General features: G+C 47.9%; 1 protein-coding gene across 1 annotated transcript; it reads left to right on the top strand.

Annotated features, from left to right (window-relative positions):
* The first annotated feature begins 210 nt into the window (after window positions 1–210).
* LOC146755085 (uncharacterized) lies at window positions 211–3,373 on the top strand. The gene is made up of 5 exons (XM_085526370.1): window positions 211–214; window positions 660–761; window positions 1,470–1,613; window positions 2,330–2,471; window positions 2,657–3,373. The coding sequence occupies exons 1-5, from the start codon at window positions 211–213 to the stop codon at window positions 2,751–2,753; spliced, it is 489 nt and encodes a 162-aa protein (XP_085382496.1). The 3' UTR covers window positions 2,754–3,373.
* The last annotated feature ends 19,700 nt before the right edge of the window (window positions 3,374–23,073 follow it).

The raw sequence follows: 23,073 nt of genomic DNA, 5'->3' as shown, positions 1-23,073 counted from the left end.
TGAGCTTCGTGCTCCCTTTCCGGATGCTCCTTTGGATCCGGACTTCATGCCTGTGCCTGGGGGACAACCCAGGGGTAAGTTGTGAGTGTCTGTTTCCTTGAAGGCTGAAACGCTCATGCTCTCATGGTTTACCTGGGTGCAATTTTATTGGAGATCCTCTCCAGGTCTTCCAAGCCTGTTTGTGCCCGGAAGGGTTTGCACAGATGAGCCATGAGTATTTTTTCTCTCGGAGAGCTGCCACGTTTCAGTGGGAAGGTTACCGCTGCCCCTCTGCAGCTGAGGGAGCCCAGACCTTTGTATTTGGGCTGTGGCATTCCCCAACCACCGCCAGACCCTACAGGTCACTCAGGGAAAAGGAGGCCCCCACATGTGCCGGAAGCTCTCCTCACCTGTGTCTGATCACACTTGTGTCTGCAGGCCCTGTCCCCTGTATGCTCTGCTACTCAGTTGATGCTGTAGTGTGTGACTAAAACTTTTCATGGGTCTTTGGTTGCAGAAGTGCCCCCAGTGTGGGCCTTGCCCGGTCATCGGTTTCCTCCTGTGCTGGAGCCCAGCTGGAATCCCAGCAGTGAGTACTCTGTCTTCACTGACTTGGCTGACTCGCCGCTGATCTTCAGATCTTCATGCACATGATATTTAACTTCATACATTCTGTTAAGGTCCGGAAAGAGAAGAGGATGAATCCAATCAAGGAAAATACTCTCAGGGCTCATCCCGTCTCCTGAAGCGACTGCTGAAGGAAATGGAGAAGGCAGAGCGTGGTGGGTATACTTCAGCCTGTTCACTGTGGGACGTGGGAAGCTGAGGTGTGATATACAGGTGTGGGCAGGCTGTAGCCTGCACAGCAGGAAGGGATGGGTCAGAGCCGTGCTGCAGCCGTGTTCCATGTATCACCTTGCAGGTGCTGTCAAGCACCAGAGCTGGTCTGCTGCCAGATGGTCTGCATCCAGCCAAGACCCAGAGGCAGCTGCTCCCCCAGCACAACCATTACTTGTCAGAGCTGCTTTGTGCAGTCATTGGCACCCAGATGGCAGCAAGTGGCAAAGTGGCAAGTGCTGTGCTTCTGTTCATCCAAAGCCCTCCATGCAGCTGAGCAAGTTCAAGGCAGGAGGAGCATCCCGAGCAGGGTTGGCTGCCTTTGCTAATGCAGGAAATGAGGTGGAGATGCTAATTCTGAAGGTTTGGACTGTGTGTTAGAGCTTGGATTTCAGCCTGCAGCTACCTGGCTGTGACGGGCTGGTGACAGCACAGTATGTGAGGGCCTTGCACAGGAGCTTATTCCTCAAGAGGTGTGAGGGAGTCAGCATTGTCCAATAGCTGGGAGGGCCCAAATGCCCTTGGGTAACAGAGGGGCTCACAGTGTACTTGGGGGGGGGCCTGGACTTTACCTGAGCTTGGGATTGGAGAAGCTCAGTTTTTGATGAGGGCATGTGACATCCCGATCCTACTGCCCTGCTTTCTTTCTAAAGGAACAGACCAACAAAGTGAGAGGGATGCACTCCAGGAAGGTGGATATCCCACACTGCCAGTCCCGGATGCGCTGCAGGAAGGCGGATATCCCACACTGCCCGTCCCGGACAGAGGAATGCAGGCAGCACCAACCGGCATGCCAGGTAATTTCTGTCCTATGATCATACGGTGTCACGAACCAGAGTCACTGCGTGCCTGCAGGCTCTTGCTGCCAGCTCTTGCACACCAGGTCAGCAGCCAGACCTGAGCGTGTGAGCATAGAGAACATGTAAAAGAAGCCAGGGGTAGCTCTCTGAAAATGGCTGGCCTTCGTGGGGTGTGGAGAGTTGTTCCAGCAATGTGCTAGGGAAGGTACTTGCAGACCTCTGTGACCCTGCTCAGCTCCCACCGCTCCCAGATCGCAGAGTTTGCCCTTTTGGAACGAAGCCACCTGAGGGTGATGAGCAGGGTCTTGTGTGGTAGGAGCCTGCAGGAGTGTTTCTCCCCTGGGCTGGCTCTGGCTGTGCCCTGTGCTGGCTGAAGCCTGACCTTCAGCCTGGGGGGCGTCCCACAGGGGGAGCTCAGGACACGCATGCCGGGAAAAGTGTGAGGGATTCTGCTCTGTAGCTCTCCCCACGGACCAAGCCCAGACCCCAGAGTACAGCCCCAGCTCTCAGCCCAGAGGAGGACACGGGTAGTGCCTGTGCAGCCTCTCCGTACCCAACGAGAGGTGGAAGCAATCCTTCTTGTCCTCCGGTGCTTCGGCACCAGAGACGGAGGCACCCACTGAGAAAATGACCTCTTGGGTCCATGAAGCACACTGAGAGATTATCTGTAGCGCAGCTGAAGGTAACGTGGGACATTGTCTCATTTCTTCCAGGGATGAACACAGGCAAAAGCACAGAGGCTGCTGCTCACACATCTGTGCGGAAGCGCCATATTCCGGTGACGGTCTCAGCGATGCTGCTGCCTGCGCTGGTGCTGGCCGTTGGTGTTGGGATATGGGTGCTCAAAGACTACCTGTGAGTTGGCCTTTCCCCAGAACACCTTATTGCTGCATTTGGCAATGAAGCATTTGTGGTGCCAGGATCCTGGATGGCCAAATCAGCCGCTGGCAGTACACTGCCAGGACTTAGGTTGCAAAGTCTTTCAAGTTTCCCCTTATTTCCTGTCACTGAGTAGTGCTTTCTGAAACTCATTCTCACAGAGCGCGCAAGAGGGAAAAGAGAGCAGCAGAAGCAGCAGATGGAGCTGGGGAAGGCAACGAGACAGACTCTGACCCAGTCAAACAAGAATCTCCGTAATAGCTCCAGTCCGTTCCATTCTGCCATTGAAGAGGCCCGAAGTCTTCAAGGTCGTCTGGAAGACCAGGAGCTTGAACTGAAAGCCATGAAAGAGAACCTTGGGAACAGTCCTGAGTGCTGCCTTCTGTCAGAGGACGGCCCTGAATGTGAGAGCAGAGCTTTTGTCCTTCATCCTGCATACTCCAGGACAGGTATCACCAGCAGTTTGAAGATTCTTAGCTCGACACAGCTACATTCCTGTTGAGGGTCCTAATGAGGACCCAGAAAACGAGCTTCCTCTGACTGCCGGACAATGCGTAATGTCTTTGGAGATGTGGGTGATAATGGCTGGTTTCAGGGAGAGCTGACAGATGGCACAAGAGGACTGGTCCCTTCCAATTTGGTTGCGGAGCTTTCAGTTGATGAACTGGATACACCTGGAGATCCTGTCAGAATTCCTGCACTGCTCCATCTGCAAGACTACCATTGCTCCACTCAATGGAACAACTCGATGTTGAGCAGAATGTGGTTGAGCTCCTTCGGGAACTCTCTGAGGCGACTGACAGCGGAACTGCATAGCTTTATTGTATATTAAAAATAACCAAACAACTGTCCCCTCCCTCTCCCTTCCCCTTGCACCCCTCCACCCCTCCCCCCCCCCCCCCCCCCCCCCCCCAAAAAAAAAAGACAAAAAAAACAAAAATAAACCCTAAAAAAACAACAAAAAAAACCCCACCCCCAATAAAACAAAAAACCAAAACCAATTAAAATCTCAATGCTGTTCTTTTTCTGGGATACACTGAGGTGACGCTTCTTCTAGCTTAGACTTTGCAATGAGTTTGTGTCACGGAGTTCTCTCTAGAGCTCACTCGGTGACAGTGGGAACAAACCCAGGGAGAAAAGGAACAAAGAACCTCCCCTCTCTAACAGCGCGGTGCGGCGCGGCCGAGAGGGGAAGGGAAGTAAGATTGCGAGTGGGTCTAGGAGGGAAAAAATGAAAAAAACCCAACAATCTGAGAATGAACAGCAGTTTAACGAACCCAGTGACACTAAACAACAACGATGTTGCAGAACAGCGGGAGAAAAGCAGACGACCACACCTGTCATTGACATGATCAGCGAATCTCGTTTATTCCTTGGCTGCGTGTACCTTTATAATACGGATAATCAGCTCATACATATTGCAAAAGTGGAGCTCATCATTGGTTCCCAATTACATACTATCCCCGAGTATCTTAACAGCTTGTTGTTATCATCCTGAAAGCTACTCCCTTGCTGAGTTCCCAGAACCATGGCTAGTTTCTAACCATCACAGGGCATCCTGATGTTCTCACTGTCCTTGCAGGTGTTATGGCTGCTTGATTAACCTCACCGTGTTTACGACCCTTCTCAGCTAAGGGATCTCAGAACTGCGTTGCTTGAACTGGTGGAACTTGTTGAAGTGAACTGGGATGAGCAAGTTTTAGAACTTAGTCAGAGTGCTGTAAAAAATGGATAATCTCATGAGTATTAAGGTACAGGATTGCTATTTCTGCACTGAATTTGTTTTTATTTTACATGGCTGTGATCTGAAAGTTGCTTGAAACGCAGGCACCTAGGCACTGTTGTGTAACTGAATTTCACACATGATAGGTCCTGAAATATCCTGGAATCTAAAACTCTGACTTGTTTTAAGTCTGCTGCTTGAGTATAATCAGGGTCATAGTGTCTGTGTGCAGTGTTTCTTTCCCTGTAATGCTCCACATCATTTCATTTTGGGAATATTGAAGGAAATGGACTATGTGCCATAACTGTTGTTAGAACAAAGTATGTCTGGTGTGATCTTATGCATAGGTTCTGTAACTGCTCTTCACAGCTCAGGTGTTTGACCTTCTTTTTGGTGAAGTGATGAAATACTGATGGTTTCTATTTGTGCTTCTAGGCACCTTGAAGCTCTTAGGAATAGAACAATTGTCTCCAGTTCTTTTCAATGATATCAGTAACAGCTCGAGTGTTGCTGCCCACTAGGTAGACCCAAAGAAGCGGATTACAGTGAAACAACACACGAGCTGGACCTGCATGAGGATCACTTTCAAGACAGTGGCTCTGTTGCTTGAAGCCTATTTGCTTCTTCCTGCCGCCACTCTATTACCAAGTATCAACAGCCTCTTTCATGATTCAACTTGCAAACGTTTGACACTAACCCTTGTGTTTCTATGCCTTCCTTCCTAGGTGATTTGAGCCCTTGTCAACCCCAAAGATCCAAACCAAGTAGTGATGTGCAGTGTGTTTCCATCAATGGAGAGTTCTTATTAAGCACGAATTGCTGCAATTCGGATGACAGCCTTCCACATGGTAACAGTGATGGACACAAGGGGCTCATCCACGTTCATGCTCTCATATCTCCTGGCTCTGCTGAAGATGCTGACCTGAGCCTGCCAGACACAGCAGTCACCTGCCTGGATTGTGACCCAGCGCCTTTGCAGTGCTGCCCATCCCAAGCACAGCCCGAGTGCCCCAGCAGCAGCACCACTATGCAGGAGCAGGTCAGCATCAGTGAGGTGAAGCTGAGCATCTTAGATGGGGACTTAGAGTCAGGCTGCCAGTTCCAGGCACCAGGCAGCAGCACAAGCTCTGAGCCACTCTCATCTTGACAAGAGGGGTCCCATCTTCACCCTTGACCTCTCAAGCCCTCCTGTCTTTTATTGAATAAAGTCACTCATGCTCAATCATCGCCTTGACTGCATTCCGAGTCTTCATTCACAGGGATTGGGATGAATGCAACAAACAGCAAGGCAGCTCAGCTTGCAACACTCTGGCTGTGGGGTTCATGCAGGCAGAGCTCTGGGTTCCCATTTTGCCTGGCTTTGGGATGTCTGCAGCAAGATCTCTACCATTTTGTATGGGAGCAAATAATCTCTAGCATCCAGGTTGCTGCTCATGATAATCCCAGTCTTCCTGGCTGTCACTTTGTGATACTTTTCAAAGCCCTTTGATACTCTTTGATGCCTTGGCTGCTCCCTAACACCTCTGTCCTCCTGCCATGTTGACTCACGTCTCCCACTTTTAAGCTGGCTTTGCAGATCATCTCCAGCCCTGTCATCATCACGCTGCAGCAGGAGGTGCTCACCTGGCCCAATGTCTGGCAGTACTGCTTGTTCTGCAGATGAGCAGCTGCCTCCTCATCTCTTCAGCTACAGTAGTTTTTCTCAGGGCAGTTAGATGCAGTCATGCTCCTCTGGATTTGGTGTGTTAAATCCATGCTGCATGGCAGCAGTCAGTGCAATACAAAGGTGTTCTGTGTGCCACACCATTTCTCCAGGGGCTGCCAAAGGTAGAAGCACAACACAGCACCATCCTTCTGACAGTAATGTCTGTGAGTGTTAGACATGTGAGCACTGCATCATCCCCAGCGTGTCAGTGCTTTTCCACACCAACCTGACTCTCACACTCTCTGCACTGAATGTAACTATGCTCTTGTGGAGACAAATGCTTTCTGTCACATCCTCTATCCCTGCAACCATTTGCCGGTAGGCAGCTCTTGCAGAAGAATCAAGCAGCAGAACCTTTTGCTCACCCTACAGCATGCAAATGCTATGAAAGCAGAAATAACCTGGCGTGCTCTGGGTCTGCAAGGCTGCACAGATGGGAGGTAGATTGTGTTTTTGCAGTGGAGGTTTCCAGTATTTTCAGTACATAGTGTAGGCCCTAACTGAATGTATAACCCTCTTGTAAAACAGCTGTATAAGTAGTTTTTCCACCAAGAAAGTTGCTGAACAGAGTTAAGTTCAGACTGGGGGCATTCTGACATGGGTAGAATTGAGACAAGCACAAGATAAATACGCAGGGTGGGTAGAGCCCAGCACAGCACAGAATGAATGTACTGACTGTTGGAAACATTGCCCTTCTCTCTCCGCAGAAAAGTACAAGGCAGACCTAAAAACAAGAGGTTGGTAATTGACCTTATATGGAAATTAATCCTAGCCACAGTCTCGAGGAGTCTGTGAGCCTGTGATGCTCAACCAATGAGAGCCATGAGAGCATCACCTGCATTGGGTTTAGGGCATAGAACAGAATTGATTTCACTGACTGGTGTGCAGTTTCTCCCTTGCCAACAGGGGATGTGCGCGCAGTATTGCAATAATGAATAAGCACTGCTGCTATCGCTGCCATCTTTGCCTAACTAGAAATCTTTTACTTTGAGAGTTTCTCACACAAGGGGAGAGGGTAAGAAAGTAAAGAGGCACAGAAAACAAAGGAAAACTGCTCTTCTTATCTATAAAAATTGATACAATTGATGCTGACGTGATTTTTTAAAATTATTTTTAATTTTTACCCAGTGTTGGTTAGATTGTTTTAAAATATCCACACACCAAAATCTGACTACCAAGCAAATTTAATGAAAATGAAATGAAGGTGAGTTAGCGGAAAGCACAAGGCCATATTATATTAGGCTCTAGCAAATTTACAGGCAGTCACTGCATGAAGAGGTAGATCTGAGTTGCACATTATATGATTCCCACAAAGATTAAGGAAATCTGAAGCTTTCAATATATTTTTTTATTCTTTTTTCATTTCATTTTTTAAACACCTGACCCAGACCCCAACCCTCACATGAGCTGTAAAGATAACAGCATTAACCTGCAATGTAACTCTAATCCTAACCCTTACCCTGATTCTAAAATCGTCTCTAACTCCAAATGTAACAACAAAAATGATGCTAGAAGTTTGTAGCAAAAGGAACCTTAACCCTGATCATAATCCAAAAAACAATCAAGGTAACAATAATCTTTACCTTAAAAGTAATATTAATCAGAGTCCAGATGATGCCTGCATCCAATCAGAAGCATGCTTTGTATTATTTAAGAGTTGTATTTTTTCCAATGAACTCTCTCTATTATCACTTTTATAAAGTAACAGAGTCTGTTCTTTTTCTCCTGACACTGTGCCTTACTCCAGACATCCCCTGGAAATGACCCAGATAGGGCACCATCAAAGTAATGCTAATAGTAATGTCAACCCTAAGGGTATCTGTAGCCTCAGTGTTAATGGGACGCTAACAACAATCCCAACAGCCTTAAACATTCTGGTGGTGTGAAAGAGGTGCTGCCTTGCACATGCTGGGCAGTCCCATTGCCTGTTAAATGCAGGCGGCAGCGTAGAAACATGATGCCCGTGGTCAGAATGCCCTGTGGCAGATCCTGGCACCGGAGAACTGACCGGGGAACCATGAGAGAACTGACAACAAATCACTCGACATCAGAACCGACCCAGTGGTTATTTACAAGCCTTGGGTGACCCAGACAGGATCTCAGAGTGGTGAATGTAGGTACAGAAGTTGTTACTACTCTGTTTTCTTCTAAAAGCTGCTCAGCTGCTTTGCGTTTCAGACCATCCCTGGCTTCACTGTGTGCATCTGTCCAATTGATACCAGGTGGTTTTTTTTCATCTAAGAAGTTGGGGCGGGGGGGGTGGGAAAGGGACATCAATTCAATTACTCATTTATTTATTGACAGACATTCACGTTTGCTACGTTTGGAGAAGTTTTTATTTGTTTGCTGTGGTTTGGTTTTATCTTTTTTCTTTTTTTTTTTTCCCCCTTCCCTCCTCTTCCATCTTTGTGTTCTTCCCCTATAATCAAAAGAGAACGGATCCCCAGGGTCTGTCCCGCAGACGTTCTTTCCGTGGTCTCTGCTTCCACCTGCTGGACAATACACGGAACTGCCACTGTTGGGCGTTTGGTGCCGCAGGAAGCACAACGCAGATCTGAGTTCTGACCGGTCTACGCAGCAAATCCGCCAATCTTTATTGTGATAAGCCCTCCACATGGCATTGCGCACGCACTCGAACACGCAGCAGGCACAGATTTCTCCTAACTCCTTGAGGAGCAGGCAAGCAGAACAACTGAGCGCACCACTGCTTGTGATTGGGCCACCCCCATCATAGAGATGTGTGTTAGATCTTTTACCCACCCCTGAACTGGCCTTGTTGTTTAACGATAACCTCTGAAATCTGAGTTACTGGTTCTACCACCTGTAGTGTAGAATAGGTAGCCAATAAATGCTTTTCAACTGTGATGTATCTTTATTCTGCTCCATGCCAAACCTGTGACCAAAACCTCATAGGGGTTCACAAAGAACTCTGGCTCTGCCAGAGCCCCCATCCAGACCCTTCTTGAGTTACATTCACATCTAGTTTGGCTGAAAAGGTTGGACTATAAATACTCAGTGCTTGGGCCTGTTTAACAGATATTTTTTCCTGATTATGCTGTCCATCAATCTTTTTAAACTGAACTCCTGCTCTAATCTGGTCTTTAAACATTTGTTGTCTCAAGACCCCAATGGGTCCAGACTGGATTACCTTAGGGGCTGGACGCCTAAGTCATGGCAGCAGATGGTTCTCTGACCTTTTCACCACTATTCAGAGCCTGCATCTGGCCGTAGGCACTCTTGTCTCCCCATCAATTGGGCAGCCTGTTGTATTACAGCACCTGAGTGCCACTGGGGGGTTCAGTATGGATAACATAGACCCATACTGATGTAAAGGTGATGGCTGTAGGATGAGATCCCTCATTCCTGATGAAACATTTATTGACTGGGCTCTCAAAATCATCTTCATAGATTGCCTCTTTCATGCCTAATTCTCTAATATAATTTTGTTAGTCCTCCATAGAGGACCACAGGCTTATATTTAATGGTATGTCTTATTTGGTATTCTTATTTGGCCATGTTATATGATACACAGCCATAAATCATTCACTGATCAAATGGCTATCCTCATTATGTTGGACAGAGCATACAGTCTTTGCCTGAGGGCAGGGTGAGTAGTAATGGATGTCAGTTTTGAAATTTCCAGTCCATTCACCACAGCGCTTTCTGCCTCCATGTCCCATAACCAGAGCAGCTATGCTGGCATGCTCTCTTGGTTTCTGTCTAAACCACTGTACTATATCCATCAGTTCAGCTGCTGTATTATGGGCAGCAGGGTTTGGGGGATTGGACACTGGTCAGGGCACTCCCACCAGCCTATCCTGCATTTTTTTTTTTCATTTTAGGGTTACAATCAGTCAGATCTCAAATAGATCTAGTCCAAATGGAACCTCAAAATCTGACCTTCTAGTGCCTTCATTTACAGAGTCCATTTTATACAGATTCCCTTGTACAGGGTCCCCATGGTCTTCCAGAGAGATGTTCCTGATCTTCCATAGGAGAATGATTGAATTAGGTTTTTTCCCCATCAAAACTGCCACCTGTCTTTCCAGTTTTTCAACACTGTCATTCAATAGCTGATTTGCATCAGCCTGAGCCTCTTCAGTTATGTTCAGACAGTTCAAGGCCATCAGCAGTGGCCATGCCACCATGAATGCAGCTAACTCTCGTTCTCAAGTTGTATGTATGTCTTTGCTAAGACCATGGAAATACTCAGTCAGGTGGGCCAGGGACTCATGGACCCTCCCTCCGTCCCACACAGGGCCCCATTTTTCAGTGACAGAAGCAGTGCTGCATTTTGAGGATCCTAGGAATCCCAGGACATGCCCTGACAAAATGTCATTCAAAGGGGTAGTCTTTCCCCATCCAAACCGCCCCATGATATTCACAGAATCACAGAATTGTAGGGGTTGGAAGGGACCTCCAGAGACCACTGAGTCCAGCCCTCTGCCAAAGCAGGTTCCCTACACCACGTCGCACAGCTCGGCATCCAGGCAGGTCTTGAATATCTCCAGAGAAGGAGATTCCACAACCACCCTGGGCAGCCTGTTCCAGTGCTCTGTCACTCTCACCATAAAGAAGTTATTGCACACATTAGTGCAGAACTTCCTGTGGTCCAGTTTCTGTCTGTTTCCCCTTGTCCCTCCTCCACACACTGCTGAAAAGAGTCTGGCCTCACCACTTTACCCCCCACACCTCAAATATTTATAAACCTGGATCAAGTCCCCTCTCAGCCTTCTTTTTTCAAGGCTAAACAGACCCAGTTCACTTAGTCTCTCCTCATAGGGGAGATGCTCCAGGCCCTTCACCATCTTTGTGGCCCTCCACTGGACTCTTTCTAAGAGATCCCTGTCTTTTTTGTACTGGGGAGCCCAGAACTGGACACAATATTCCAGATGAGGCCTCACCAGGGCAGAGTAGAGGGGGAGGATCACCTCCTTCGACCTGCTGGACACGCTCTTTTTAATGCACCCCAGGATGCCATTGGCTTTTTTGGCTACAAGGGCACACTGCTGGCTCATGGTTAATCAATCGTCCACCAGGACGCCCAGATCCCTCTCAGCAGAGCTCCTCCCCAGCAGCTCTTCCCCCAGCCTGTACTGGTGCATGCAATTATTTCTCCCTAGGTGCAAGACTCTACACTTGCTTTTGTTAAACCTCATCCGGTTTCTTACTGCCCGGCTCTCCAGCCTGTCCAGGTCTCGCTGAATGGCAGCACAGCCTTCAGGTGTGTCAGCCAATCCTCCCAACTTCGTGTCATCAGCAAACTTGCTGAGGGTGGTCATTGATGAAGATGTTGAACAAGACCGGACTGAGCACAGACCCCTGGGGGATGCAGCTCGTTACAGGCCCTCAGCCAGACACTGCACCACCAACGACAACACTCTGCACTCTGCCAGTCAGCCAATTCTCGACCCACTTCACTGTCCAATCACCTATCCCATACTTCCTCAGCTTTGTTATAAGGATGTCATGGGAGACTGTATCAGTTATAGAGGTTATAGAGTTCAATTCCTGCAGTCAATTTGGCGGCCCAGGTGGGACCAGCTCTGTTCGCTGCAGGACCAGCTGAGAGGGAGACACTTTTGGCGCACCCTGAGATTTCTCTGAAGGACACCCTTCCTCACCTGATCACTGCAGGGACAGACAAGGACCACCCATAGGTGGACCAGGTATGTGTATGGTAAGTGGAGCCCATATGTCTTGAGGAGACATCCTACACAGTTTACAGCCATACGTGCTGCTCCCAGGGAGGTGAGCTCATGGCTTTGGTTGCCAGCTGGGGTAGGAAGACTCCTTGGGTGAGTTCCTATGAAAGGGAACTGTATGTCATATGAATGGAAACAAGAACAAGTACTCTCTCCCAGGTGGTTGACAATAGGAGGGACCTAGGTTGGTCTCTCCTACAGGTATGGGATATAGTGGATAGCCTGTCAAATGGTAGCCTGGGTTCTCCAAGGTGTAATCATGGGGCTTATAGGTTGTATGTTCAATATTATCATCTGCTTTAAGTGTTTGGTACCGTGTGTCAAGCCGACTCTGGGAAAAACATTAACGTTTCCAACTGGTCGACCAGAGTATGAGTGTTATTAAGATTCCAGCTAGAAAACGTTGTCAGCATTGTGTAGTATGAATAAACCATGGTTTTTGATCTAAATGTCAGAGTGAGTGTGGTGTGAGTGAGACACAGAACAGCTGCAGGGTGAGTGCCGAGTCCCGATCCATGTTTCCTTCCTCCTGTGAGGGAAATGGCCAGACACGGACAAAGTGAAAGACTGTGTTGTGTGTCCACTCATAAGTACTTTCTGCTTGTATGTAAGAAGACAGGAGTTTGTACTCTGTAGATTAGTAAGATTGTCCTGAGGAGAGGTGTACATTCCACCCGACCAATGAGTGTCAACCCATTTATGTAATACTATGTACTGCTTGCGAGGAAGTGTGTGAGGGAGGTGGTTCAATCAGTGCTGGTTCTGTGGCACAGTGTTTATAACTGAAGAATACAGACTGTATTAAGGGAGTTTATGTGAACTGAAGAACTGTACGTTTTGACAAACTGTTTTGATGGTATAAGAAAGTGTAATTGTTAATGATATATGAAAGTGTAGTTGAGGGAATGTGGAAGTGTATCTGAGCATAGAAATAGAGGAAGCATTTACAGAGGAAAAAGGATTAAAGTGAGTTTACCTGCATTGACATGAGAGCAACACCCTGCCAGACCGCTGCCCTGTGAGCTGAGCAGAGCAGAGCAGAGACACAGTCCCCATGTATCAGGTAGTGTTATTCTGCTTACCAAAAGAATGAGTTCACTACAGAAGAGGCAAATCTTCCCCTCTGCTCCATCTGTGGCATACTCTGGAGTTCAAGGCATTGCAAAGCTATGGCACATCTACTTTCTTTCAATGATGACACCTTAGTGTGCTCTGGGCTCTCATTTCAATTGCATCTAAAGAAGTCTAGGGTCATGCCAGCTGACAGGAAGCTGGCAAATGTTGTCTCATTGTAAGGAAGAGCAAGAAAGATGACATGGGCAATTATGGACCTGTCAGTCCAGAGCCTGGTAAAATTATGGAGAAAATGATGGTGGGAGTTATGGAAAAACAGCTGAAGGACAATTCTGTCATTGGTCGCAGCCAACCCAAGTTTGTGAGGCGAAGGTCCTGTTTAATTTAAGCTCATTTTGTGACACAGTTATCCGTTTAGTTGACCAAGGGAAGCCAGTTGATGTAATCCTTGAGGATTTCAGTGGAGATTTTGATACTGTTTCTCACAACAACCTTCTGGACAGAATGTTCTGCATATGGCTAGACAGAAACACAATGTGGTGGGTGAGCAGTTGGCCAGTAGGTCAGTCCCAAAGGATTATAGTCCATGGGTTCCATCAGGCTGGTAGATGTCCCTGGTCCCCAGGGTTCCATTTTGGGGCCACTTTCCTTTCATGTTTATGCAGATGACTTGAATGCAGGACTAGAAGACGTTCTGAGCAAGTTTGCTGATGAGACCAGATGAGGAGGTGCTGTTGCCTCCACTGAGGGTGGAGAGGACTTGCAGAGAGATGTGGACAAGTCAGAGAAGTGGGTACCAGTTGGTACTAAGCACCAATTGCATAAAGTATAACAAGAACAAGTGCCTGATTGTGCACCTGGGTAGGGGCAATGCTGGACATACACACTGACTGGATATGGGACACTGGAGAGGAGTCTGACTGGAAAGGGTTGGGGTGCTGGTCAGCATCACACTGAATGTGAGTCAGCAGTGTGCCAAGGCAGCCAGGAAAGACAACAGTCCCCTGGAGTGCATGAAGCAACTTATTGCCAGCTGAGTGAGGGAAAGGATCATCCCTCTGATCTGCATTGCTACTGCCTCACTATGTTCTGGGCACCACAGAACATAAAGGACTTCAAACTCTGGGAGAATGTGCAAAGGAGGGCACTGAAACCGAGAGATCTGAAGTTCAGAGTTTCACAGGGATTGGCTGCTTGTTCAGACTAGGCCCTTATCACATCCCTTCTCACATCCTGCAATGAAACATAGGTCTCATATGGGACATGAACCTCACAGCGTCCTTGCACCACATGTAGAGCCTGGGATCTTCTGTCCCCGTGTCTTTCATTTAGCATCATACAAAATTCCAACCCATTGCCCCAGGAAATGCCCGGAGCCAACATGAGATACAGGACCTCTCTACCACTGGTCTTGCAATCAGGGCTTGACCTGTCTGCTTCGTAAGGCAAAGGAGAGGTTTCTTAGCATGCCAGTGCCTTTGCCTGCCTTTAGTCATGGCTTCCAGTTATCTTCTCTAACAAGTCCCTTGGGAAGCTTACTTGGTAATGTTCCTCAGCGGGCCCATTAATACTCCAAGAAACTTCACTGTTACTTCTGACTTTGTCTTGTTGAGCACTTTGTGCAAACTTCTCTCTGCACTAGAGGCTGATGAACTCAGCATCAAATGCACCCTGGGACCATTATAACCTAAAGAATCTCCTGTGCCTTATGCCATCTTGTTATCTTCTTCAGGTTATCAGAACTTGTTCAGCAAAAAGGAGGGATATCTGGAGAGAGCTTAAAGAATCCAGTATAAATTTATTGTCTATTTATTTATAGTTGGGTTTAAAGAAGACATTAAAGCAGCACTGTGCAACTGATACCAATCCAGGTTGTCCCAATGAGTTCTGTACTGTTACTGTGTTGACAAAGGTCCTTCTCAACCTCCCCACCCAATTTCTGCTCACAATGGACCTATGGGACTTGCATCACTTTTCTTCACATCACTCTTCTCCTCTGCATTCATCCGCTCAGTGTTAAAACTGCTTTGCACCAACTCCCACTGGCTTTCCTCAGAGAACCAGCTACACATGGAAAAGGAAAGATTTCTCTTTTTTATCTGGCCAGCAAATGGAAAGAAAGGTGATGCAATTGAATGAACAGTAAAACACAGTGATCAACTGCATGCCATGTTCAAGCTGCATCTATTGAAGTTTGTCTTTCATATGGAATACTTTTAAAAGAAATGATTTATTCTGAGGTAGGATAGGATAGATTGAATCACAGTGAAGTAGTTGACAACAGAGGCCATCAGACTCTGGTAGATAGAGCAAATTCCAGTAATCTCCCTGGGATAGATCAGCCAGGTAGTTGAGAGGTATCAACTTAAAATTGATCAGGACTTCTGAGTATTTCACACATTGAGACGGGTTAACACATTCTCACTGATTCTCAGAATTTGGGGAGATGGAACAACTTCCAGTAATCCCCCTGAAAGTCAGAAATCAGACAGATAATTGGGAGGTATCTGACTGAACAAAGAGCAAGGGATGGAGAAATCTGGAGGGCAGTGGGAGTAGTTTGTGCCCAAATGGCCTGCTGAAATCATGCCCTTAACCATGGCCATTTCTTTAGGAGAGCTGAAAAAACTTGGAGGATGAGACACATCAAATAGGCAGCAGGGAAGAGTAGTGCTGGGCACCGGGCTATAGTCACAGGGCATTGGCACTGGCACCGCTGTCTGTGTCTCTCAACCTGAAGGCATTTGTGTCCAGCAAACACAGTTCTGGAAAACATTGTAGTTTCAGTAAAAGAAAAAAAAAGACATCAAATCACCTCAAAGATTCATATTTACAACTTAAAATGGAACAAGACTCATGAGAATTTTTCATGTTGAGAAGGGTTAACACAATTTCAATGATTTCCATCTTTGTTTTCAATTATTTGTTTCAGTTTTATTGACATTTATGATCAACTATTAAGCTTACAGCCTCAAAATAAATAAATAAATAAAAAGAGATACATTTGCATCTTGCACGTGGCCTGATGCCCCTTTTACCTTCACAGTTCCCACAAGTCCTTCCATGCCGGAGAGTATGAGATCCAGCAGAGCACCTCTCCTCTTTGGTTCCTCCATGGCTTGGTCAAGAAGCTGCCATCTGTGCTCTCCATGGATCTGCTGGATGCCACATGCCCTGCTGTGCTGTCCCTGCCACAGATAATGGAGTGACAAAGGCCACCAAATGGGACAAGGGACAGACAACATCAGATTCCCATCTGTCTGCAGAGGGCACCTTCCATTTACTCTCCCTGATCAGGAGGACAGGAAAAGACACTGATGGTCTCCTCTGTTTGCCATTTCCATTAGCTCTGACCTGTCTGCTCTTCCATCCCCAGGCAGAGCTCAGTGCACTCTTACAGAGGGCATTCACCCTTCTTTATCTCCTCGCCCATCCATCCTAAAGACTCGGTGTCCCCCTTGTGCTACAGTGCAGTTGTGGAAGCCATTAAACTGTGTCCCATGGTCCAAACAGGAGCTCAGGCCTGCAGCTCTATCAAGATTTCTAGCTTCTTGTGTGTTGGTGTTTGCATTAGTGCAAAACCACAGAAGTAAACATCCTAATTGGAAAGCATCACTGTACATAGCCTGACTGGATAGCTAATCTATGGTATCAGTGTGCAGAAGGTGGCACACAAACATTAGACTGATCGTGGGCCTTGGAGTTGACACAGCAACATGGTCACACCATGGGCATGGCTTTCCTGAAGGCCCTGTGCTGCACTTGCAGCTGTGAGTGAATTCACCAGACAGCCGGTGCTATCCCCTCTCTGGCCCTCGGCTGATGCCCAGGAAGGTGGTTTCTCTCTCAGGGATTTCTCATTGATTTCTATCTTTGTCTCCAACTCTGCTTTTCACTTTTACTGACATTAATGAACATCTTTCAGACTTCGTGCCTTAATAAAAAAGAGACAGTGATTGAGAAAAAAAGTATAAGAAGAAAAAGAAAAAGAATAGATAGGAAGGGATAGATCAAATCACAGCGAAGGAGTTGACAACACATTCCATCAGACTTTGGGGAGATGGAACAAATTCCAGTAATCCCCCTGAAAGTCAGAAATCAGACAGATAATTGGGAGGTATCTGACTGAACAAAGAGCAAGGGATGGAGAAATCTGGAGGGCAGTGGGAGTAGTGTGTATCCCCTCTCTGGCCCTCGGCTGATGCCCAGGAAGGAGGTGTCTGTCTCAGGGATTTCCCACACGGTTTACAAGCACTGGCACACATCAGGAGCAGCCCAGGCACCTTGGGCATCACCCAGTGTCTGTGTGTGAGCAGCTGCCTCCCAGCTGAACGTCCGAGGACTCAGAGCAGGAGCTCACATGCAGGCAACTCCTTGTGCACTTCTGAACTGAACCAGAGGAATCCCAGCTCCTGTGGGTGTGTTGGGAGCTGAATCCCATTTCATCTCCAGGATTTCTGTCAAGGGATGAGACTCCTGCGCTGCCTCAGCTGGATCACTGTCCTGCACAGGGAAAGTCCAAACCTCGCCTTCCTTGTCTGGGTGCCCTTATTGTTTCATCAAACGATCTCTGGGAGCACTCCCCATATGTCTCCAATCAGTCACTGACCACTGGACATGTGGTGGTTAATTGAGCGAATTTCAAAGCACAGTCATGATGCTGTTGTCTTTCAGGAGCTGTTGGCCATGAGGACCCAGGGACATGTCAGGGGAGACAAGTCGGAAAGATAAAAATGACATAATCTGCTGCTTGCCTGTCCAGGCTCCTGGGACACAGGGAGCTCATAAAAGTGTGCAGGGCTGCAGAGAGACAGCTGTGCCCAGGAGCAGCTCTTGTGCACAGCACAGCCTGCAGGTGACAGAAGGAGAGGAGAGAAATTGGAGAGAGCTTGCAGGATGTGTATGGTGTGAGCAGGCTGCATGCTCTCTGCAGGAGCATTGCTCACAGACCATGACAGGGTAAGTCTCACTGCAGACCATGAGCTGCTTCTCATAGAGGGTTAACTTAATTTGGGATATCCCATAGCAGATCTGGATGCAGGCAGTGCATGTTTCTTTACTGTGGAAAAAGCCTTCTGCTCCAGCTGAGGGCTTCCGTACTGCAGTATGAAATCACAGCCCTGAGGGCTGCATGTCCCAGCACAGCTGCAGGCTGTGCAGCCGGGGCTGCAGGAGGGTGCCCAGGGCTGTCCTGCAGAGCAGGGTCCCTGCTGTGCCCCAGGGGCTGTGTGCCGGGTATGGGACTCTGCCGCCTGCCAGGCTCAGCACTCAGCCTGCCCGGGGAGCTGCCCAGGGTGCTGCGGGGAGATGGGTGGGGGGAAGGAGCCCCCAGCAGGGCTTGTGCTGCCACAGCTGCTGCCTGGGGCAGGGGATCACAACTCCACTGCAAAACGGAATGTTTCTGAGGGCACTTTGCAAGAGGAGAGCCAAGGCAGGTGGTTTCCATTTCCTGTTCTGAGGCAAAGAGGTTTGGAGTCAGAAATCTAAAAGGGGCAATAAGAGTTCTGAGAATTTTTCATCAATCAATTGCTTGTTTTGTGAACACTCACACATGATGTGCTTTCAGTCTCCCCTTTCTCGAAGGATGGAATTATCATCATTTTCTGTAGGCATGAATAATTCACTTATCCTACAAACAGGCAGCATTTTCTAACTGAAACTGAATGCCACAGAAGCTCGGGCGGGGGGCTCTAAGAGCACTTGGGGTAAAGATATGAGACATGAAACAGATGAAAATATCCAGGGAGAAGGCATAAGAAAATAAAAGGAAGGTTAGAGCTCCATATGCTGCTTCTGCTTAAGGAATGCTGAAATACATGAAATTAAATGCAAGTAATGGTGCTAAATGTACACTGTTGTAAGAGAATAAAAACATTTCATATTATAGCAGGAGGAGTGTGTCTGAGAATGGTCTGGACTTGTCATTATCTTCTGCACTCTGAGCAGGACTCCAAGCCCAACAACAGCAGATGCCCAACAGCAGCTCCATCAGCGAGTTCCTCCTGCTGCCGTTGGCAGACACGCGGCAGCTGCAGCTCCTGCACTTCTGGCTCTTCCTGGGCATCTACCTGGCTGCCCTCCTGGGCAACGGCCTCATCAGCACAGCCGTAGCCTGCGACCGCCGCCTGCACACCCCCATGTACTTCTTCCTCCTCAACCTGGCCCTCCTCGACCTGGGCTGCATCTCCACCACTCTCCCCAAAGCCATGGCCAACGCCCTCTGGGACACCAGGGCCATCTCCTACACAGGATGTGCTGCACAGCTCTTTTTCTTTTCCTTCTTCCTCTCAGCAGAGTATTCCCTTCTCACCATCATGTCCTACGACCGCTACGTTGCCATCTGCAAGCCCCTGCACTACGGGACCTTGATGGACAGCAGAGCTTGTGCCACCATGGCAGCAGCTGCCTGGGGCACTGGGGTTCTCTATTCCCTGCTGCACACTGCCAGTACGTTTTCACTGCCTCTCTGCCAAGGCAATGTTGTCAACCAGTTTTTCTGTGAAATCCCACAGATCCTCAAGCTCTCCTGCTCTGGCTCCTACCTCATGGAATTTGTATTTCTCTTTTTTGGTGTCAGTTTAGGCTTTGGTTGCTTTGTTTTCATAGTTGTGTCCTATGTGCACATCTTCATGGCTGTGCTGAGGATGCCCTCTGAGCAGGGACGGCACAAAGCCTTCTCCATGTGCCTCCCTCACCTGGCTGTGGTCTCCCTGTTTCTCAGCACTGGTGCTTTTGCCTACCTGAAGCCCCCCTCCATTTCCTCCCCACTCCTGGATCTGTCAGTGGCACTTCTGTATGCAGTGGTTCCTCCAACACTAAACCCTATTATCTACAGCATGAGGAACAGGGAGATCAAGCACGCTTTCAGGAAGGTGTTGCAATAAGCACTATTCCAGCTACAATAAAATGCACAACTTCCTCAATAGGATTCCCAGTGGTGGTTCTTTATGTTTTATGCATCTTTGTCTGTTTGATTATGTGAGATATAGGAATGTGCAAAAAAAAAATGTTATTGAACTTATAAATAAAAATGTATTTAAATTCTTTCCTACCTAATTTCCATTTTCTCACTCCAAGAACTCATGTAAACATGGAACCAGATTCCCTGAATATGTTATAAGATACCTAAAAAGCTTTCAAAATAGACTTACTTAGATTTTCTTTCTTCCTACTTTGCCTGGATTTGGGGAGGTACAGCCACAGACAGCAGCACAAAGTGCTCTTTTCATTCATGTGCTCTTACCAGTGCTGCAGTGCTCTTGAGTCCTCTCATTTGTGCAGTCCTGAAGGTCTTGTGTGTCTCACAACAGTCCTGTTGCCTCTACAGCAGCACTACAGGGCTGCAGTCAGTAGCCGGCAATATGAACAGGTCTGTCAGAGCTGGTCTCCTTGCTGGCACTGCCATAACAAGAGGGCCCCTTTAGAGCAGGACCAGAGAACGGGAGGGAGGCCTCTTCCAAAGCTGGTGTAAGGAATATACCTCAGGAGCTGCTCCCTGAGAAAACCTTGAGATCTTCAGGTGCTCTTCACTGTGTGACCAGATCAGATTGAATAGTCCCAAGGAGATCCATAAGCATCTCAAGGCAGTGCTGTGGTTTAAGGTTTATGGGTTGAGACAAAGAGAAAAAGAAAAGGATAATAATTATGACAAATGTATTTATACATATATAATATATTTAGTGTATTTTCACACATATACAACATATGCAGTTGCAAACATATATGAACTAATCCCTATGCGCATCTGTCTGCAAGTCCAGGATTAGTTGCAGGGGTTTTAACAGCCACAGGGTTCACTGTAGGAGCTGAAGTGGCTGTCGGGCTGTTGCAGGAGTTGAAGTGACCTCAGAGTTCATTGCCAGAGCTGGAACCACCACAGGACCTGTGACTATGTTGGAGCAGCCACTGGGCTCATTGGAGGGGTTGGAGCCACCGCAGGGCTGTACTTCCTCCCTTGGGAGGAATTTGTACCATTTTCTTATTACCATACTTGGAACAGCTACAGGACCCGTAGCAGGAGTGACTGCAGAGCTCATTATGAGGGGTGGAGTGACAGAGGGATCTGCCCAGAGCTTGGAGCAACTGCAGGACGTGTAGCAAAACCTTGGAGCTGCTGCAGGGTCTGTGCCAGGAGTTGCAGAGGCTGCAGCACTGTCAGCAGATCCAGCTCTCTGGATCTGGCACACTGCAGTCATTTGTGCCTCTTGGGGGTTACCAGTGCCACAGCAGACCTGCCCCCAATATTCTACCAGTTTATCAGGATCCTGCAGTTGCTCGGAGATGAAGTTCCAAAGCCCTGGGGGTGCCCACCACTCCAGGCAGCTGCCCAGACCGTCCCACACCCTCTGCCATGCAGAGCCTTCTCACCTTGGGGCAGATCTCTCACTGATATTCCTGAATAATTGTTTAACCTCAATCATAGATTCATAGAATCACCAAGGTTGGAAAAGGCCTAAAAGATCATCCAGTCCAACCGTTCACCTATTACCTATAGCTCCCACTAAACCATGTCCCTCAACACAATATCCAGTACACCCCCGGACTCACAGAGGCGACAATGTAAATTGTGTAATTCCTAATCATATGGACAATATTACTTCCAAAACCCAAAGATGACCGCAGAGCTGAATGTGCACAAAACTTCACTTTGTCAGCTGCCAATTTTATCATGGTACAAACTGAGGTCAAACAGCATAGCAAAATAAATACCCTAATGCAGCATCCAAGCACCAAGTAAGGAGCTGTGCAGTGAAGCTTCATGAGAAGACTCAACAAGCTCCACACATAGGGAGCACATCCACACATATCAGCACCATGGCCTGCACTTCTCCAGCTCCCACAAAGCCCTGTCCGCTCTGGACAGATGTGCTGCTATCTCAACCCTTGGAGCCTCACATCAGGCACCAAAATGACAGTGGTTGTTGAACCCAACATGTGGCTCAGCAGCACACAGTGCTTTGTGCACTGCCCAATTCCCAGTGGGATGGGGATAAGAACTGGGAAAAAGAGTACAACTTCTGGGTTGTAACAAAGCAGTTTACTAAGAGAGATAAAAGAAGAGGAGTAATAGTTATCACTATATATCCGTTGATATGGAATTGTATGTAACAACTGATGCACAAGCACTTGCTCAGCACCACCAGACTGATGCTCAGCTGGACCCTGGGCAGTGAAGAGACTGAGATGAACTCCCAACACTTTCAATACAATTTCTGCTTGCTGTCAGCTGATAGAGAACGTCCCTTTGGCCACTATCAGTCAGCTGTCCTCACTCTGTTCCCTCCCAGCTCCATGTGCCCTCCACTGACCATGGCCTTGGCTCTGTACAACACTGCTTAGCAGCAGCTGTAAACATCAGAGTGTTATCAATGGTTTTCTCCTAGAACCAAAACACTGCACCACAGCAGACAGTCTGAAGAAAACAATTCCATCCCAGCTGTAACTCAGATTCCTGCCTGTCCCCTCTTCTTGTTCTTCCTGATCAGGAAGCAAGGAACAGAATCTGCCGCTCTCCTCTCTGAGCCCTTTCCATCAGTTCTCAGCTGGCTCCTCTGCCATCCCCAGGCAGAGCTCAGTGCCCTCTCATGGATGGCAGCAGCCTTTTCTCTTCTTCATTGCCCATCCGTCATGCAGAATCTGTACCCCATTTGCTACAGTACAGAGCTGAGAATCAACCCACCATGTCTCTGTGAACCAAACAAGACCCTAGGCCTGCAAAGGCACAGAGATTTGGAGTTCGCTGAGTGAATGTTTGTGGTCCTCTCATTAGTGTAACGACTCTTCAGAAAGGATCCCCTTCCAGAAGCATGTTTTGATTTTGCCTGGCTGGGCCTTGCATCTACACCGTGCTACTGGTGTTCAGAAGATGGCACACAGGTACGAGACCCATTGTGGGGCTCACAGTTGTCCAGTGAACATTGTCACTACCCAGGGCATGTCTTTCCTAAAGGTCCTCAGTGGCATTTGCCAGCTGGCTGGGGGTGTGCTGGAGACCCCAGGGAACTGCCATTCTGTTGTAATACAAGAAGAATTTTACAGAGCAGCAGCCATGGATCAAGATAAGCCCTTTACAGAGCAGCAGCTGCAGAGCAGGATAAACAGCATGAGAACCAAGGACACCTCTAGCAAAAGAGTGAAAGGATCGTGGCTTTGGAGCGGGGTTTTAGGGTTCTTATTGCAGAAGCTTTCTTCCAATTAGTACGTGTGATTTTTGAACACCCTTGTTTGTTTGCTATAAAAGTACGGCTCTTCAGGCAATAGATGGACACAGCTATATTTAACTATATTGGTGTGTGGTTGTTTGTCCTAGAACGCTGACTTTTGCCTTCAGGTTCGCCAACACATGGGGGCCCGCAATGTCATGGGATTTAA

This window comes from Coturnix japonica, chromosome 36 (genome assembly GCF_054131305.1).
Source record: "Coturnix japonica strain WE chromosome 36, WE-NBRP24, whole genome shotgun sequence".
Classification (NCBI taxonomy): Eukaryota; Metazoa; Chordata; class Aves; order Galliformes; family Phasianidae; genus Coturnix; species Coturnix japonica.
This window is presented reverse-complemented; position numbering and strand designations above follow the sequence as displayed.

What these genes read in the sequence shown, in the direction of transcription:
- LOC146755085 (XM_085526370.1), top strand. An exon ending in AATGGAGAAGGCAGAGCGTG is followed by an intron (nt 762 to 1,469) that starts GTGGGTATACTT and finishes TTCTTTCTAAAG; the next exon opens with GAACAGACCAACAAAGTGAG. An exon ending in AGCACCAACCGGCATGCCAG is followed by an intron (nt 1,614 to 2,329) that starts GTAATTTCTGTC and finishes CATTTCTTCCAG; the next exon opens with GGATGAACACAGGCAAAAGC.